This window comes from Harmonia axyridis, chromosome X, assembly GCF_914767665.1.
Source record: "Harmonia axyridis chromosome X, icHarAxyr1.1, whole genome shotgun sequence".
In the NCBI taxonomy this organism is placed as follows: domain Eukaryota; kingdom Metazoa; phylum Arthropoda; class Insecta; order Coleoptera; family Coccinellidae; genus Harmonia; species Harmonia axyridis.
In genome coordinates, this window is record NC_059508.1 from 17408858 (window position 1) to 17422832 (window position 13975).

General features: G+C 33.2%; 2 protein-coding genes across 4 annotated transcripts; one reads left to right on the plus strand and one right to left on the minus strand.

Annotated features, from left to right (window-relative positions):
- Positions 1-58: 58 nt before the first annotated feature.
- On the minus strand, positions 59-3560 carry LOC123686288 (integrator complex subunit 12). Its single transcript, XM_045626342.1, has 4 exons — positions 3143-3560; positions 2854-2986; positions 1577-1742; positions 59-626 (listed from the first exon to the last, which is right to left on the minus strand). Exons 1-4 carry the CDS (start codon positions 3457-3459, stop codon positions 433-435), a joined length of 810 nt encoding a protein of 269 aa, XP_045482298.1. The 5' UTR covers positions 3460-3560; the 3' UTR covers positions 59-432.
- On the plus strand, positions 3552-13243 carry LOC123686283. 3 transcript variants are annotated; one of them, XM_045626326.1, is made up of 10 exons: positions 3552-4036; positions 4113-4264; positions 4772-4999; positions 5089-5260; positions 5555-5798; positions 5857-6471; positions 9787-9925; positions 9978-10156; positions 10211-10693; positions 12410-13243. In XM_045626326.1, exons 1-10 carry the CDS (start codon positions 4033-4035, stop codon positions 12552-12554), a joined length of 2361 nt encoding a protein of 786 aa, XP_045482282.1. In that variant the 5' UTR covers positions 3552-4032; the 3' UTR covers positions 12555-13243. The 3 variants fall into 3 exon arrangements, with proteins under 3 accessions (XP_045482282.1, XP_045482283.1, XP_045482284.1); XM_045626327.1 differs by having other exon boundaries at positions 12413-13243; XM_045626328.1 differs by having other exon boundaries at positions 5558-5798.
- The last annotated feature ends 732 nt before the right edge of the window (positions 13244-13975 follow it).

Here is a 13975-nt window from a genome sequence, read left to right on the forward strand (position 1 = left end):
TAAGTTATAACAACAATAATTTTAAATCACGGAGAGTGAACAATTTTTCATGAAAATATCACTAAAAATTATCCAATAAATTTATTGAAGTATCACTACAAGAGAATCATGTAAATTCTACAATAAGAAATTAGTTCAAGATCTCATTAATATATGCAAACAATTAAAACAACATTGTTAATTTCATAACATTAATTTACTAGTATCTTTACCCTTCTTAAAGAGAACGTTTTTCTTTAAGATCAGTGCTGATAAAAGTACCAGGTATCAAATATTATTTTCAGGCAATTTTTCTCAAGTGCTCATTTTAATAACTCGCTCTTATACAATGCCACTAATACTTGTACTTTTATCAAAAATGATGTCAACGTTAATGTATTTTGTTCAAATTTTTTTTAATCACCATCAGTATCTTGCAAATGGGTGCTGCAATCAACAAAGTTTTGGAAGTTTCCTCTTCTCTTGTAGCTTAGCAGCTTTCTTTTTCATATTTTGTATGCGTTTGTCAGCGCTGATGATATTTATATTCGGTGTAATATTTCTTGAACTCGAACTGCCGCCTGAATGGGACTTCAACATTGTAGAGCTGGAGGATTTTGAGGAGGATGAGGAATTTCCACTAGAAGCTGAAAATTAGATATTGTTGGTAAAGCCACCATTATAAAGAGAAGAATGAAATTAGTGTTCAAAATGGTTTATCCCAGATAAATTTTCATAAATTCAAAGTTGATTAATGAGAAAAACACAAAAAGACATCATTTCAAACAAATGCCCTCACCAATTTGTTACTGGTGTGATTTTTTTATTGAGTTTGTGATATTGTAACATTGTAGTACTCCATAATCAGATTCAAAATTTTCAAACGTAAAAAAAAATCATAAGTATAGACTGGTATAATCACAGAAACAAGTATATTGTACACTATCAATGTTGACATATATTACATAACCAAATGAATGCATAATGAACCTTACCTAACCACAATAGCGCATATCAATATCAATCAATAACTAAGAAATACAATGATTCTAACTCGCTAGTGCTTGAAAAAAAATTTTTGAAACAAAACAAATCAGGCAGTATTCAAATCCATTCATTGCTTTCTATATAACATTTTTTATTTTCAATGCTAAAACTGTCGAAAAAACTTTCTGAACCATCTCATCTCTGAAAGAGTAAAACTTGATTTTTACAAGCTAAAGCAATGTGTGATATTAAGAGGCCCAGAGATCCCAACTCCAATAATAAGACATACAAAATAGATGCTAACAAACTTTGATTACATATCAACTTATATAAAATGAACTAAATCACCAAATAAGATAATTACAAAAAAATGGAAAAAAAATGAAATGATAATTACAAAATGAAAGTTCGGAAATTCCTACAGATCCTATTTTTACCAGTAATTCGAAGTATGCAATCAACAAAACTTCATTAATAACACAATTAAATATTTCAAACTAAATTATTTTCAACAAATAGACTTCTTGATGCTGTTAGTTGCACAAGTTTTGAACCCAAACTACCACTACCTACATACATACTATATTTATAAATCACACATCTGACTTACATTTATCACTCGAAGATTTATAGTTGTCAGAACTGCTACTATGTCTGTGACTCTTTGAAATTGTTAGTTTCAAATTTGAAGAAGTCACCAAAGGTACAGATTGAGGAGTACTTGGGGTAGCATTATTTGAAGGTGCGCTATATATTATTGTTTTTTTACTAATTTCCTGTAATAATTTGAATTTGTGTTACCGTTGTAAAAATGATTCAATGATCAAAAAAAAGATAATCAACTAAAAAGAATTCTTGAAGAGTTGAATAATTCGGGAATATTGATTTGCAAAATAAGTTTTTAAGATCACATTATGTTTTAAATGGCTATCTGTAGAACTGTTAATGTTCAAGAACTTTCCCCTTGAAGCAAAAATGCCAAAACAAAGAAACTATTCAATTCTGAAATTGATCTTCGAGTATTACTACCCCAATAAATTGGACACAGTTGACGAAATATCAGAAATAATACTTTCCAATTTCTGCTTGAGGTTAATAATTGAAATAGAAGCAACATGTATCATCTGTGAAGTCATGTAAAATATTCATGAAGAGAACATTTACAAATTCCCTGAAGCATTTTAAAGTCATTGAAAAATCAAAATTCTTGACACACAAGAGATTCAAAGATGGAGATTTTAAGTTATTGAATTTAAACACTGACAAGTATATTTTCTTCACAAAATCCTGCATAAATCAGTATACCTAGAACAGATCTTATTATTTTGAAACATATTCAAGAACCTTCTGAAAATATAGAGAACAGAAAATCATAAAATCAAGTGAAAGCTAAGATTATTTTGTAAAGTGAAAAAGTTATGTTGTTGAATGTTATTGTAATTGTATAATTTGGAATCTATTGAATCTGATAAGATTGATTATGCACTGAAATTTCCTCAATTATATTCAATAGAATTTATTATTTCTTAGTAAAGGATCTCTGAATAATCTTTCATGCTATTATGTTAGTTTAATCTATATTTTCAAATTACGCTATTGATTCACCGTTAATTCAAAAAATCAATCAAAGTTAATAGCATAGTTCGTGAATTGAAGTATCACTATCATATTGGATTTGAATTTGAACTGAATATATAATTTGAAATCTAAAAAAGATCAGTCAAAATTTTTTAAGTCATAAAAATGTAAAAGAAAGCAAGAATGTTATCAACAGCCATAAAACAGAAGCTTAGGCCAAGTGTTCACTAAGCAAACCCATAAATAGCAAATTAATCCAAAAGAGAATTGATACAAATCATTTATATCACGTCCAATGTTTATGCTCACCTTACAGGTAGAGCAAACCCAACTCTCAAAAGAATCCTGAGATGTTACAATTGGATCATGGCAATCCTGATGATAAAGTGCATGGCAATGAGAACATTCCAGAAGTTGATTTTTCGCAGCAACATCCATTCCACTGAAAAATAAGTCTATTAGGTCTCACTTAAAATTTTTTTTTGTTTTATTATATTGGCATTTACAATATACTTATACACATATGGAAATACAGAATACGATGACGTTTTAAACTAACATATAAATATTAATTATATATTCTAATTCTTATACTTACTCACAAACTACACACATGAGATCTTCTTTCAATAGATCCAATTCTAATTCATTATCTGAATTAGATGCTTTACTATCCTCATAAATATTGATCACAGGCTTATATTCTTCAACTCTATCAATACACTCTGGTTTAATACAATTTGAAACGATGTGTCTGAAGTCTTTGGTAATTCCGTACTTATTTTTGATGGATTCTTCAAGAAAGGATTGCAAAGCTGTAGCATTTTCTTTAGTAAGAGAATCACCGGAATATAAATATCCAATACATTTTATTAAATTCCAGTCCATATCAGTAGTAATGTTCAGGAAATTCATTTTGATTACAGATGTTTGCGTTTCTTCTAGACAAACGGAAAACACCTCGAAAATCTTAGAGAAAATATTTATCAGTTCAGGAACAAGAAAAATGAGGTTATTTTATGTCTATCTGTCAATAACAAAACAGTTAATTTGTAACCAGAGAGTTTTTATGTCTGACCATAGCCAACATAAAATATGAAAATAATATTAATGTGGTCTTCCCATAGACCTAATATCTATTTGATTGATTCATATTAGGTCTATGGGTCATCCCAAATATTACTGTTCTCCCATAATAACATATATAGGTTAGATATATAGATTAACGAAGTACTGTATATGATTAGGTATTTCTATGGTTTACTAATAAAAAAATGTCAACTGTTGTCAACAAAATCCCAAACTTGTCAACTAGCCAGGAAGAAATTGGAATAAAACAATGACTAAAATGTATATTAATAACATTACTATTTCATCATAAAATATTCCCTTATATGTTAGTGCGGAAACCATGTAATTTATAAATATGGTCCCATTCATAATGGATAAAAAATATGATTTTCTTTGTTGCAAACTAATATCATTAAGATGGGTAAGTACCAGTTCAACGATAATCAAAACAATAGTCAAGAAATTATAAGCAATAATATCAATTCACTCCTTATTAGAACATGGTGTTTTAATGCAAAATAATAGTGTAAACATGGGAGCAACAAGTAATTCAAATAGTGCTCGACTGGTAGCTTTACAAGAGAGGAAAAAGTCTATTGAAGAAGCTTTAAACAATAAGGAGAAAGAACTGAGAGAATTATGTCTACAGGTATGTTGAATTCTTATTGCAAATGAATATCCATGCAAGTGTAATTGACCATAAATATCTGAAATCTATGATATATGGTTATATTTTGGTAATCGCACTCATTTCAATCAAAACCTGTGTTATCAAATCCAAGAATTGATATTTATTTCTCAAAAACATTGCATTTTTGAATCATAAAAAAATACATTTCCATTCCTAGTGATGTTGTATTTTCTTATCAGAGATAATAATTAATCAGTAATTGACATTTGAGTTTGAATTATAGAGATTGCAGATTACTCAATTATATATTTCTATAAATATGAGCTGATATCAGTCATTACTATGATAACAAACACTATCATCACTATGATAATATACAATGAGTATTAATGCAATAATATTTATGAAAAATAATTCAATATTTTTCAAATTAGAAAATAAATTGACACATAACACTTTTTATTTTCTGATGATATTTGTTTGACCCAAAAATGAAAAAAATATTAAAATTATTTTTTTTACCAGGAAGCAGATCTCACAGGAATTATTCCTTCAGAAATGCCATTGCAGCCTGGAGAGTCACCTCCAAGTATAAGGCGAAAAATTGGGACGTCATATATGTTGCCAGAAAATTTGCTCAAATATACTAACAATAAAGGAGAAAACATTGCAGATTTAGAATTACAACTACAACTCCATGCTAATATGGCTGAAGCTGCACTAGGCCTAGCTCATAAACAAAACTTAAGCAAGGTACATACAATATTTAGAATTTTATCTATAATTGTTTGCAATTGAAAAAAAAAACTACATATTATATTTCAATCAATTATTTCGTTTAGACTGTAAGGCGACAGCATAAATCCGAATACCAACATCATAAAAGGGAATATAAAGTTCTACAAGAAAAAATTGCTTTATTAAAAGAGGCTCATTTACTCCAGCAGCAACAAGAACAAACTTCGGTGAACAATCAACAAAAACAAAAAAAGAAACCAAGACCATCTGATCCAGGTCAGTAAATTAAAAAAAAAAAAAAAACTGCTCTATAAAACTGTATATTAATCTAAAATGGATTTGGGTTGACTGTATCTACAGGGTTAGTCTTGAAGTTGTAAATTGAATTTGACTATAGATTTATCTCATGAGAATCATTTTCTTCATTTTTTTTTCCAGATTTGACTCTAATCTAGGTTATATTTAATGTACAACTTTAAGACTAGCCTGGTTTATGAATAAATTGAATTAATCTAATATTTCATGTTATAATTTTCGTTCTGAAAACCTTTTTTCATAATCCTCTTTCAGAAGATGGCTTATCTATGATATCAAATGACCCATTCCGAAAGAGCGAACACAGACAGAGCATAAGATCTATTCGACATACATTACAGTCCGACAATATTACACAAATGTATCCCCAACTACATCAGAGGATGCCAAATAGAAATCCTGAAGTTTCTTATGACATGAACCAACAGATGAAATTTGAAGATTTATCCTCGTCATTTTACAAGCTGAATTTCACAGGTTACAAAACATACATTGAAAGGTAGGTAGAGCTGAAATGTCAAAAATTTTGAGGTTAATATTTATTTCAATAATTTCAGGAGAGAAAGTTACGCACCTTCACAACCAACTTACAATCCAAAACCGGCAAATTATCAACATGTTCATGGTAGTCCTACATATCCCACGACCCAGTTCCAATATAATCACGTGTCTTACACGCCTGTACAACAAGGAAGTCCTGTTTCTTCACATGGAGTCTTAACCTCACACAATCCTACAATTTCTCCTCATAACCATCTTCCTCCTCAAGTTTCTCCTAGTTGTTCCGACATGTCCACAATCTACAGCTCTAAATATAATAATCCAAGGTATTACCAGACGATGGTTAATCCTGCACATTATCAGAATTATGTCAAATACACCACTAGCAACCCGATTCCTATATCGAGGCAATCCAGTCCTAATTTGAATGGTAATCTGAACAAATATCAGTATTCCAATTCGCCAGTGCCATCCCAGCAGTCCTACATGTTTAAAAACAGCAGCTCCGACTCTGTATCAAGCAATCTACAGAATCCTCACCAACTTCAGCCTCATCAGCAGTATGAACAAAATGCCGGACTCGGTGGATGTTGGAGGAAAAAGGAAAGTGGAGAAATTATTTGGTGTAATTCTTCTTCCACTATGGACTCCAACTGGCAGAGAGAAAAGAGGTAAACTGTTATTATAAAATGAGAAAACTAAATAGGGGGAGTTTTTGGGCTTGTTCTATTCCTATTCTTTCTTTACATGAATAGGAGATCTATGATCTGATGTCTTACCCTATGTCCTACGTGAGCGATTAATGTTACGACGCGAGCGACGCCAATTTTATGTTCTAAGCGAGCGATGTGAGCAGCGCGACTTTTTTTGTCCTACGTTGAAATCTACAAACGCGACACGACGCGACATAAATATGGTTGGGTTGGGATTGTGCATTGCGGAAGATCAGTCCGTTGTCATACGCTTGTAGAGAAACAGTTATAATGAGGTGGTCAAGAAAACGTGAATTATTCATATGTGAAAATGTGGCTTTAAAAATGCTAATTGTAAGACGCAGAAAAATGGGAGGAAAGAGAAATCCAACAAATAATTTTTTTTTGGAACGAATGAATTTTGGAGAGTTTCACCACTTATATAAACAATTAAGGACTTCTCCAAATTTATTCCACAGTTATTGTAGATTGCTTCCTACAACATTTGACTATATAGAAACAACCAAAAAAAAAAAAATCTAAGAAATACGTTAACCATTACTGAATTGAAATATTTTTTTTCGGCAACCGTCCGGGAAGTGCTCACTTCGCGGACGCTTTTTCTCTGAGAAAGTAGCCCTCTCCTTTTTAACATCATTATGGACGAGGTGATAGGGAATGTATGTACACTAAAGGGATACGGAATGGGCGACCGTGAAATAAAAATTCTCTGCTATGCCGATGACGCCGTACTGGTGGCTGAGAGTGAAGACGACCTCCAACGGCTGTTACATCGTTTCAATTGCACTGCCAAATCATTCAATATGACAATATCAACCCAGAAAACCAAATGCATGACATCAAAAACATCATTAAGATGCAAACTGGAAGTCGATGGCAATGTCATCCAACAAGAAATGAAATTCAAATACCTGGGCATAGAATTATCAGGCTGTGGTGATGTTGAGGAGGAAGTGAGGGCAACAAGAGTGGCGGGATGTTTGAGTGACACGGTGTGGCGAAATAAAAACATCAAAGTGGAAACAAAGGCCAGAATTTATAAAGCAGTAGTAAGACCAACTATGACATACACCGCTGAAACTCGACCAGACACAGCGAGGACAAGACAACTACTGGAGACCACCGAAATGAGGGTACTTCGCAGAATAGCTGGAAAGACACTACTCGACCGGGAGAGAAGTGAAAATATAAGGAGAACATGCGGGGTGAAAAATATCAATGAGTGGGTATTGGGTCGAAAGAGAGAATGGAACGACCACATAAGTAGAATGGACGAGGAAAGGATGGTCAGAATTGCACGCGATAAATCACCACTAGGTCGCAGAAGTTTAGGACGCCCTCGAAAGCGATGGAGCGACAATTTGTCGGTGTAGGCAGAGATTCGACGGAAAGAAACAGGCGAATCGCCTAAAAAAGAAGAATGAAGAAGAAAAAAGTAGCATTTCCCGGCCTAGTCCGGAAAGTACGTACTTCCCGGACTAGGCCGGAAAAGAATCATAGAATCCATGGCAACCGAGATAACGGCTGACAGTTCATATGAAATTCGTTGTCAAAAATTTGCATATTTTTTGATCGCAATCGCAATAAAATATGGAAAGCAGCAGCGATAGTGTTATTCTACATGATTGCCGAAAAAATATTGTACGCAACACGCCCGAAAATGGTTTTTTTGGACTCGCAGACTTCCAGGACGAGCTTACGCTCGTCCTGGAATTTTGTCTATTCGTCCAAAAAAACCCTATTTTCCGGACTTGTTACGTAAATTACTATTGTCAATCTGCATGGATACCTACATATTACATATAAATAAGGTTTATTTATTATTACTCAATGATATATTGACCTCAACTATATTTATTTCCTTCAAATGGATATTTCTTCAGAATTATTAATATAAGTTATACGTAAATAAATGAAGTGGAATAATAAATGATGATTATTGGTGGGATTTCAAATAAATTATTTATTTCCATGAAACTAATATTTGTCTGACCATAGATCCAATAAATGATTCATTAACTATAATATCAAATAAACACTTCTCTCAGTGTATATAATACATAGTTAATTTGTCAATCTTACTTGTTTCCCCCAGTTCATCGGCAATTCTACTCCATTCTCTATCCACTAACAGTCGATTATGATATCTTTTATCAGTCTTATCCCAGAGTATACTGGAATTTCTAACAGCCAGTATTAAAACTTCGTTTAAATCATTCATTGTAGAGCGGTCGAAGTAAACATGCCTGCATCAACAAGAACTACTGAAGTTCGCGCGAATTCCTCTTGGAAATATCAAATAATTTGATCACCGACAGAGCGCGAAATTCGCCTGAAACAGTTTTACGACCGATACGACTACACGTAGGACAGCGCTATTATATTCCAAGGTTTGATAAATCGCGTTTGGTCGCGTCGTTCTCATCGCTCGCAATAATTCGCTCACGTAGGACACAGCGTTAGTATTTCGAAACCTTGAAGATTTCCCTATGAGTTTGCTCAAGCTGATTTTGAAGGAGGCGAGCGGTTGCAAACCGTTGTCTCAACGAAGAAACTCTCAAGTAACGTTCTTGAATGGCAGTTGTTACCCGTGGTCTACCCTGTCCTGGTCTTCAGACATTCATACCTGAATCGCTGCAACATTCTGGACACACTTGTATGGGAAACTCCAAACCTTTCTGCAATTCTTGTGTATGTCCACCCTTCTTCTCGCAAAACTACCGCTTGGGCACATTCCTCTTGGGTCAAATTGCGTGTTTCGCGTTGCATAGCGATCGAGTGTAGAAAATCAAACGAAAGAAAAACTATTGATCACTAGAATTGATTGAGAACAACTGATTTCAGAATGGAGCCAATACATTCAAAATCTGATAATCTCATCTTTTTTATTCCTGCTGGGAAAAAACATATGTATTGAAGAAAAACGTTGAAAGTGGATAACATATGCATGCATAATTCTGATAAAAATAATTATCATTGAGAACACCTTCAGTTGTAGAATAAATTTGAGATTTCCATAATGTGCGTTAATTCTTTTGCGCAGTGTATTTGAAATCAGGAGAAAGAGCAGGGTGTTCCATTTGAAGAATACCAGTTCACATAAAATTTATATGTTGATAATGCTTTTTTGTATTTCGTAGTACTGAATTCTGAGTCCCCATAAAACAAACTTCATATTTGCCCATTCAAACATTTTTGTAAGACCAATATTGACTAAGATAGCTTTTAAGTAAAACATAAACAATCATGTACATGTAATGGTTTTTTTTTTAGGTTTGGAAGTTTGGACCGACGGAAAAATAGGAGAATTCAAAAAAGAGTTTCTCCGAATGGAGATAACAAATCTGCTACACTGGCTACAATTAATTATTCGTTAGATCAAAAGAAACCCTGTGTTATGCATTCACCACAAGTAAGAAAGTGATCCACTTTATGAGTCGGATATTACTTATTTTTAATTTCAGGTTCAAACTAGGCATTCACAAGATAGACAATTGGTTAGAACACAGTCGCTAGGGAGTGTAGGTGTACAAACTTTGGATAATGTCTGGCCTAGCGATGACAATTCCTCATGTGACAGTGAAAATCGCAGCATTCATGAAAGATCCAACAACACAATAAGACGTAACAAACAGAAGGAATGGTTAGAGATGAATATAATGAATAATTCCAAGTCTAATTATCTTCCTTTTTTCAGGAGAGAAACGTCTTTGGACAGTCCTGGTTCCCCAGTTTCTTCTGTAGTTAGTCGTTGCCAATCAACAGTTCCTCCTATATTATCCCCGGAAGAAAAATATTTATCAAATACTTGTATACCTTCGCCGATTATGACGAAACCTTCATTAGAAATACCGGCAGAATCGAATCCATCTCCCAGGATACCTGAAACTAATATGGAACTGTTCAACAATAATATACTTAACATTCCTAAAAATTGTACTATAGTTCAAGCTGGTCACTGCAAACCGTACCATGAGGAAACCAAACCTTTTGAAATGTCAGACTTTTATAAGTACTCGACAAAATTCAAGAAATCTCCTTCCAAGAGTATTACTTCCGAGGATAGAGTGACACTGGATAGAACAAATAATTTCCCCAGAAACTTGCAAGATCATTACGAGACAAAGAATTTATACCACCACCACAATCTACAAAATAATTGTTCACCAAGAGGCTCAGTGTAAGTTTATAATACCCTGCTCCAAGAATTGGACACACCACTTGAATACTTTCAAATCTAATCTAATTTTTGTGGAATCCCAATATATTTAATTTTCCTCAAATCTTGATCGATTGTGAGCTCAAGTGGCACCCATTTTACACACAGCTTTCTCATGTACAAATATCTGTGAATAATATGATGTACATCTTCAGATGATATTTTCACAGTGTCTGCTATCTTGATCAACTTCATTCAAAATTATTTTGTGAACTTTTTTGATTTTTTCGTCTTTTACAGCCCTTTTTTGGGCGTCCACTGCTTTCGCCATGTTCGGTGCTCATTTCCACGTTTAAACTTAGCTTACCAATCAATGATGGTTGATTTTTCTAGTGCAGACCCCGGAAACTCTTCATCAAGCCAAGATTTTGCCTCAACTGTATTTTTTCCCTTCAAAAAGCAATATTTTATCAGCACACGAAATTCTTGTTTTTTCCATCTTTTTACAAATAACAAAAGTAGCTACACTCACAACGCAATATCTCACAAACTGATAGTCGGACTGCTGTCAAATTTTGAAAGTATCGTTTGAAGGTTTGTACTAACAAAAAATCATATGGATTCAATACTAGCATTGCCATCTGTGAATCAAACCGGGGACTTTTCAATTGGCCTATAAAAGCGTTTCAAAAATGATTATATTGAAATTAAATTGTGCTGTGTTAATTTCTTGGAGCAATATAAAGGGTGTTTTTTATCGAGGTATATAACTTTAAGTTGGCATTACTGTTCGAGATGGCGACCGATTTAACAGCTGTCAAGTGATTTATTCTCAGTTTGGTTTGGCAATTCATCATGAATAGACTCACGCCTGAACAACGCTTGCAAATAGTGCAATTTTATTTCGAAAATAATGGTTCTGTGCGGAATACGTATCGCGCACTACGCCCATTAGCGATGAAGCGCACTTCTGGTTGAATGGCTACGTCAACAAACAAAACTGCCACATTTGGAGTAAAGCTAATCCTCAAGTGTATGTCGAAACACCGTTACATCCAGAAAAACTGACTGTTTGGTGCGCTTTATGGGCTGGTGGAATCATTGGTCCGTACTTCTTCAAAAACGATGATGGCCAGAACTTTACAGTCAATGGTGATCGGTATAGAGCCATGATTACTAACTTTTTCATTCCTGAATTGAACAACCATGATGTCCAGGAGCTGTGGTTCCAACAAGCCGGCGCAACATGTCACACAGCTCGTGCCACAATCGATTTATTGAAAGACACGTTTGGTGACCGCCTAATTTCACGTTTTGGACCTGTGAATTGGCCTCCAAGATCTTGTGATTTAACACCGCTAGACTACTTTCTGTGGAGCTAATGTAAAGTCATTGGTCTATGCGGATAAGCCACAAACCCTTGACCATTTGGAAGACAACATTCGCCGTGTTATTGCCGATATACGGCCACAAATGTTGGAAAAAGTCATCGAAAATTGGACGTCCAGATTGGACTACATCCGAGCCAGCCGTAGCAGTCATATGCCAGAAATCATATTTAAAATGTAATGCCACAAGATTATCTTGCGGATAAATAAAATTCATGTCAATCGAATAATCCATCGTTGTCTTATTGCAATTTAAAGCTCTATAGCTCTAAAAAAACACCCTTTATTTTCCACTGACTACAAATAAACTTTAAAATAAGAATTTTTCTAAATGTTTCTTTTTCCACAGTAGCTCAAATCAAATGGACCATATGAATAACAGTATGGAATACCATCAGACAACTCCAATCCAGGACCACTTCCCTCAAGACAAAAATTTGTGGTACAGTTCGCAGTCTCCAGAACAAGAAAACAACAACGCAACCTTGGTTTAATTCCATTCTCTGCAAAAACCCAATGTTGAGATTGGTAGGATATTGAAATTTTTCCGCTAGTAAAGAAGTTCAAACCTGCAATTGTAAATACTCAACGCAAAAGACGCATTCGGAATTTTTATATCGGAGAGCATAGTATGATCAATGATTTTCCTAGAGTAGCGTGGCGTGGAACTTAATTTTTTTTTAGTCAGAGGTATATTTTAAGGATTCAGATTTTATGTTTGTATATATCTTGCACCGTTATCATGTTTTATATATAAGAGTGCATAACATATTTTTTGATTTCAAGTCTTCATTTATTTTTATCATTCGAAGACATTAATTCTATTTCTTTCATCGATAATTCCAAATTGGCCAATTTAATTTTTATGTAAACCAGATGCTGGGCAAAACTGGAACATACTAGCCCAATTTCTTCATTGTTAAATAGGGGACATTCTGAATTCGGTTCTTAAATTTTCTGTTCAATAGGAAGTGGTTATTAACACATACAACTGTGATAGTTGAAGACCCTCTTAGAGTTTGGTATTTCTTCAATATAAAAGTAAATTGTTGTATTTCAAAATTATCAAGAATATAAGGAAACCAAATGACATTGGAAAGTGATAGTAGTGAAAAACGTTAGTTAGTGAAAATTGTATACATATTTACTCTACTATTTTATGAATAAATTTCATTCAATTTTTGAATTTTACTTTGAATTCAAACAAATTGTCATATAATTTTCAAGTAATATTGAGTGATTATGTTATATAGTTTGATTTGAAATAATTATATATATAAATATATTATATATTATGTGTCCATATGGGTGCCTTCGAAAATGAAATTTTCATAAACCATGTGATTTTTATTGTGCCTTGATGGTATCTATTTATTATGTTGAAGCTTAAGAGTAAAAGTTATTTTTTAGGTAAGACACTTTTATTTATACGTGAAACTCGATCACAAATAATTATATATGGAACGGAGCAAATAAATGACATTGACAAATATGTGCTTTATTTCCCTCATTGCATATATTCATTATTACCCCAAAAACTAACTTGGCTTGAACACCTTACCCATAAATTCAATATAAATTTTCATGAAGAAATTATAAACGTGGTATTTGAGACGTTTGATTTATTTCTTGAATCTCTGTTTCAAAATATTTTAGAAAGGAGCTGACTTAAGATTGAATATCATTTTTATATCTAGTTGTGTAGACCAAAGATTTTTGGTAGATTCATTTCAAAAAATAGATTTATCTACTTTATGTAGGAGGTAGTTAGCTTCCTCTCAGTTCCAAGATCAAAATAACAATAATTTATTATTTGCCTTCATATTTCATCTGAATCAGTACCTGTCTTTGTGGTAAAGAAAATACTAAGTGAAAAGAATCACAAGATACCAAAATAACCATGTCTTACAGTCTT

Coding starts and splice junctions, on each gene's coding strand:
- LOC123686288 (XM_045626342.1), bottom strand. CDS start 3,459: ATGAATTTCCTGAACATTACTACTGATATGGACTGGAATTTAATAAAA. Junction 2,987..3,142: donor CTCATGTGTGTAGTTTGTGA/GTAAGTATAAGA, acceptor CTTATTTTTCAG/TGGAATGGATGTTGCTGCGA. Junction 627..1,576: donor TAAATCTTCGAGTGATAAAT/GTAAGTCAGATG, acceptor TCTAATTTTCAG/CTTCTAGTGGAAATTCCTCA.
- LOC123686283 (XM_045626326.1), top strand. Junction 5,799..5,856: donor TACAAAACATACATTGAAAG/GTAGGTAGAGCT, acceptor CAATAATTTCAG/GAGAGAAAGTTACGCACCTT. Junction 9,926..9,977: donor GTGTTATGCATTCACCACAA/GTAAGAAAGTGA, acceptor TTTTAATTTCAG/GTTCAAACTAGGCATTCACA.